The following is a 6,000-nucleotide window of genomic DNA, read 5'->3' on the forward strand; positions in this document are numbered from 1 at the left end:
TTTAGGACAGACAAGAAATTCTCAAATGAGATTAAAAAATTATAATTATTGTGTATAAAACTTGCGTATGACTACTTAAAGGAATTACGATTTTGGTCAAGTATCTAAAAATTCAGTTAGATACAGATTTGAAAATTATCTCGTTTCGAGTATCAAAATAATTATGTAGGGCGCTCAAATTGATTACTAGATTGTCAGAACTTTTTACAGCATTGTCAGCAATGCTTCGTGTTCTACATAATTATTTTTATGGTCCAACAAAATTATTTTTGGATTTGTATACTAATATCGAACTAGATTTTTAGATACTTTAGCAAAACTGTTTTTTTTTTTTTTCCCCGAAACAGAAACTGCTGCCGGGTGTTCGATGTCATATCGAGTGGTTGCGCGCCTATTTATATCGAACATCAATTCCATGTCAATTAGTGGGACAACGACCGATCGGATCGCGTCAGATGCGAGCGGAAATCGCTACGTGCGAGCAGTGATGCAGGGCAATTAGAACCCATTAAAAGCAGGCTAAATGCGGCCCGACGATACGGACAGCTTCTGTGCCGGCAGCGTGTCAGTCGGTAAAATGCCCAGTTTGTTGTACGGCAGAGAGCACAAAAGTGAGCTGGGTTAATTGAACCCAATTAGAACCGGGTCGGCCGTGTACGAGCCGATAGTCTAGTTTTTAAGCATAATGTTATGCAGCCTCATAGTCTCGTTGCTCTCGTCAATCCGACGCGACGTCGCCGCTGTGACGAGAATGCTCATCCGTTACGTCAAAAGTAAAGGTTCACTTGAGCATTTACAATCGATGTCAATTCGGTTTCGGTAAAAATGCAAAAGGGCAATATAAAGTCTCGAAACTACCATCATTTTTCTTTTTTTTTTTTTAAGGGAAAAATCCGAGGAAAAATCCTCAAATTAGGGAGCTGTGATTCTCGTTTTCAAGCTTATTCTCTCATTTTCAGTTTTCGTTCTTATTTCGATCGGATTAAAACTGCGTGAGATATCGTGGAAATAATGAGTCAATATTTTTTTTAACTTGCCCATATAGATTTACAAATAATTGCCACAAAATCTTTTATGTTTGAAAAAAAAATTGTAAAGAATTATATATCAAAGAATAAATGTATCAAGTTTTCAATTTATATTTTTTTCTCGAAAAAAAATTCTTGAAAAAGAATACTAAAAGCGAGGGAGAAAAGATATTAAATTTCTGAAAAAGAATATTGAAAGCAAGAGAGAAAAGATCCCTTGTAAAGAGCTTTATGCGAAAGTAAGGCCAACAATTCCGCGATACCGTGTATAGTTATAACAAAAAGATGAAGCTAGATTAGTTTCCTAGTATATCGTGTAACATTATTTACAAAATTGCTTACGTGTATCATCTACAGGCTTAACATGACGATATTTACTCCTGGCTATATTGCGAAACCACCATGTAACCATTTTCTGCACTGCGGCGTAAGTAAATATTTAGCGAATAAACGATGGTATAGGAGAACCTACCGGCGAGTTTCTCGGACGTGCTTTTCGACTCTCGCGTATAATATATCGTTTACCGACATTAATTATACATATCGCGCATGCGAATTCTAACGTTCTCACAATGTTTATTCCTGATTTTATTGCAGACCACAAGCGTGGGTGGTGCCAGCGTAGTGGAGAAGCTATCGTTCTACAATCACACGGAATGCGAATGCAGAGAGAGGTCTGAATATGATACGACAAACGAGAAACCGGCAGACCAAAGAACCTACCGACATCAATCCTCGCCGCCCCCTCAAAACATGAAAAAACCGCCAGCAAGAAAACCGTAAGTTTGCGAAAGGGCATATCTTTTAAGTTCCGCAACGATAGAAAATAAAATATTGAAATTACTTTGACCTATCCATTTGCATTGTATTCGTACATGTTAAATTTATATCAAAATGTATCCAATTTGAGTCATTTTTAATCATTTCTATAGGTCGCCATTGCTCCTATATTCAATATGTCGTTAATTTAACTGAAACTAATTTAAGAAAATGTATTAAATTTGACTCAAATTTAGTTTATTACTTATTAAGTGCGTACATTAATGTGAACGTTGCTTACATTGAAACTAACCACACAAATGCACTGTTAAATTCATAATGTGAAATTATACCCAATTTATTTTTAATCATTTCTGTAGGTCGCAATTTTGTTCCTATTCAATGTTTTTAATTAAAAAATAAAGTTAAATAAGTTAACTCAAGAAAATGTATTAAATTTAGCTCGAATTTAGTTTATTATTTACTAAATGCGTATGTTAATATAAATATTGTTTTCGAAACTAACACCAGAAATGGACTGATTTAACATACGCAAAAGGTAAAAATAACAAAATATCTGAGGACACTGATAGTGTCTCGGCGCTAAGAATGGCGCGAGACGCGGACGTGCTTCCTTTATTATTTTAACTGAAAGAATAACTATTTTCACCCAGCAGAAATATCCCGTATATATTACATAGATATCTTACAGACATTACGATATCTTTGAACTGTTCCTGCGATACATTTCTGCTGTATGGGTTGCTTCTTTGATATCTAACAGTGTGCATTGATCTACATTTTGACACGCCTTAAAAATAACAAAATACTATTTTAACTCAAAGAATTACCATTGTTCTTTCAATGTCTAACAGTGTAGCTTAACGTAATGCATTTATAAACAGAGAAATGCTTCAGAAAGTTTCTCATTAGCCTATAACTGTTGCTAAACATTTAACTAATTAATCTTGTAATTGTTAAAAAATTTACTCCAGATGTCGTTGTCCATCGGAATTCACGCCGAGAATTACAGAAGGCGTTTGTCAATGTAACTGCTTCGAGAGCAACGAAAATTGTATAAAGACCAGACGCGGGAAGGGATACTTCTCTCTCGCGGACAGAATGTGAGTATGCCTACGCGTTCTTTGCGACTATAATTTCATGACATACTTCGCCGCAGAAGTATTTCAGTACGCGGGCACGAGCTTAAAAGTGCGACAGTTAAAACACTGCAGCACCAACATACTAATTACCGCGGCATTTATTAAGAAACAAAATAATGCGAACTCTGTTTGTATGCTGTACCGTAAAATTTCACCGTAACCGCGCTTTGTGAAACTTTCAAATCCAATTTAGTTCCAACTGTACATTGTCAAACATTTACATGTAATGAATACTTGCTAGTGACCTCTTTTTATTTCAAAAATATTGCTGAATAACAACTCGTTTCTCAAATAAGAGCAAGAATTTGATTTTGTGTATGAAAAGGTACTTTGATATTCGTAGCACGATATTTTTTTTAAATGTGCACATGGAAAGAAGGTTTCGCTGTAGTAAGTATCTAAAAGTTTAACTAGATAAAAATAATATTGATAGACCATCAAAATAACTGTGTAGGACGCTCAAGCTAATTGCTAGAATGTCAAAAACTTTTTGCAGCGTTGCTCATTATGCTTGAGCGTTCTATATAATTATTTTGATCCAACAAAATTATTTTCAGATCTGTATCACTGAAAAAAATGATCTTGCAGTTGTAGCGAAAAATTAGCTAAATGGATAAACGACAAGGAAACGACTGCGATATTGCATATATTTTGTATCTAAAATCAATATAGATAACAGAGACAGAATTTATATTTAAATCATTTGTCAAATTTATCAAAAAAGTCTTTCTGTAACGTTCAATCAGATGACTGTGATTGTAATTCATATTTATCAGTGATTCATATTTGATTATGAGACTTAAATTTTCTTGCATATATTATTAGAATTGTGCTACAAATTCTACATATAATACATAATTTTCTATCACAAAAAAAAAAAACGATTCCAGCTGGAGTAGCAAAATATTTCTTTACGCGATCTGGCTAAATTTTGAGCATACTTAAGCAAAATCATTCTTTCCGTACAAGAATGTCGGATCGACCAGACTCGACCTACGGTATCATATGAAACTTTTTGACTCGTAGATGCATTCAGAACAACGAATGCGCGATGCCCAACTGCGAGTTCGGCGAGTACATAAAGTGGCAAGGCAAGTGTCCGCGGAAAAGGGACACTTTCGACGCGATGACGAGCTATCGTGCGAATCTGAGTCACCGATTCAGAAGTTAGACGGCAGCGAATAGCGAAGAGGACGAAGATGATCGCATTGAAATGCGATCCTAGTGCCGATGAAGATGGAGAGATAGCACATGACGAAGTGCACCAGAAACCGACGGTGCCATTTTCTTTCATTTTCTTTTTAAGTGCCTTCGTCAGAGAGAGACTCGCAACATGTAGGTACATGTATACGTACGTTATGTAAAAATGTACGTCATCAGTCGTTATCTAGGCACGCGTATGTATCGTCGTCGCTTCCTTTTTTTTTTTCATTCTTGCCGCGATCGGCGAGGATACGAAGTGATAATGGTCGTCGATTTTCGGTACCGGTGATTCTCTCGCGGGGACAGTAAAATAGTATTTCGATGTTTAATTGATGAAGTATAGAATTTTGTAGCGCTCGATGTTCACAGGCGGTTCTCCATCACGAGAGAAAATAAGTTGATATACAATTATAAGATTTCGAGTCGTTAAGATAAGAAGACAACATTCTATATAACTGAAGCGATTTCTCTAGGATAATAACGATATATACATAAATTAAATGATAGCACAAAAAAATTATCAGCGACGAGATGAAGTGCTTCTAGTAGTAATTTTCGTGGAAGAAAGTGACTGCCTTTTGAGCAGAAATTTCATCGGTGGGGAGGAACTCGTCGAGGGAAATGGCGATCCGCCAAAATTATACATGTAGATCTGAGAGGGTGCGATAACGTCTCTTAAGTTAATGGTAACTTTATCGCGATAAGCGATACCTCGGGTATCATAGTTTACGCTGAGAAGAAGACCTCGGGCACGAGCCTAGTCTGAGATCCTGTTTCCGTTCTGCACGAGGGAATTCTCTCGGTTCGTCGGATCATGCATGCGGACGACCGAATTTGTCGAGCCTGAATCCCTCCCAGTGTTCCCTAATTTCCACTTCTTCAATTAGACTATGCGAAATGTAATTATATAATGATACTCCAATTATAATGTGCTTATTGTAATAGCTTTATCGGAAATTCACACGATAGTGATACGCGACGAGTAGGAAATACCAAAGCACGCAAAAACACGCGTACGAGCGGTCGCGCAGAATCGAAACAGATCGTTAATGTAGCCACATTTTGTATGTTACACGATTACAGAATATCTCTATTGTATTTAATCGAACATTGATGTACCCCACGTTCGTTAATTTAATATTTAATCAATAGACAGAGAGAGAGAGAGAGAGAGAGAGAGAAAGAGAGAAAGAGAGAGAAAGAGAGAAAGAGAGGACTGGCCTGACTGGCCTCTGTTCATGCACTTCTATGTAGGAGATGTAACGTGAAGGTAATAGCTATGTTCAGCAGAGAAAACTGATCTCAGTGGATCATTCTTTAATGTGATTGGTTTCTACCCTTAGATCCAACAAAGAACTAAAAGCAAGAATCAATCAAAATCAAAGAATCATTGAACATTCATTGATCAGTTTTTTCTGCTGAACGCAGCCAATCCCAATTCTAACGCTGCGAACGGGCAGCTACACGTTTGTAACTTTGTATTTTCTATGTTATCAATAAAACAGCAAAATCACAAAGAACCACGGTAGACCAATTGTATGCGTCCGAAATGTAAATGCAAACTTGGACGACGCGACTGTCTACGAGAAGGTAGCCGTATTGTATTGTTAATACCGCCGCTTCTTTACTACGTGATTATAATATAATCTGAGAATATAAAATATAATACTGTATGATTTTATTTTGTATCTCATTTTCCTTTTTCCATTCTCAATTCTCGAAAAGTTGTCTCCTGATATAATATTTCTTAATATATCTTCGATATATCTTTAAAAAAATATATTATATTAAAGATTAAATTAATATATTTCTAGTAATATATATATATATATATATATTTAAAATAA

The 6,000-nt window shown here is 35.9% G+C and overlaps 1 protein-coding gene across 1 annotated transcript in view; it reads left to right on the top strand.

Moving 5' to 3' along the window:
* Positions 1-5,316, top strand: part of LOC108756778 — a 110,693-nt gene extending 105,377 nt beyond the window's left edge. The window contains exons 4-6 of the mRNA XM_018500819.1: positions 1,626-1,807; positions 2,783-2,911; positions 3,977-5,316. Of these exons, the coding sequence (XP_018356321.1) occupies positions 1,626-1,807; positions 2,783-2,911; positions 3,977-4,121 (456 nt within the window). The 3' untranslated portion in view covers positions 4,122-5,316. The remainder of the gene's footprint in view (positions 1-1,625; positions 1,808-2,782; positions 2,912-3,976) is intronic.
* Positions 5,317-6,000: the final 684 nt, after the last annotated feature.

The sequence above is a fragment of the Trachymyrmex septentrionalis genome, unplaced genomic scaffold (assembly GCF_001594115.1).
Source record: "Trachymyrmex septentrionalis isolate Tsep2-gDNA-1 unplaced genomic scaffold, Tsep1.0 scaffold13, whole genome shotgun sequence".
Lineage (NCBI taxonomy): Eukaryota > Metazoa > Arthropoda > Insecta > Hymenoptera > Formicidae > Trachymyrmex > Trachymyrmex septentrionalis.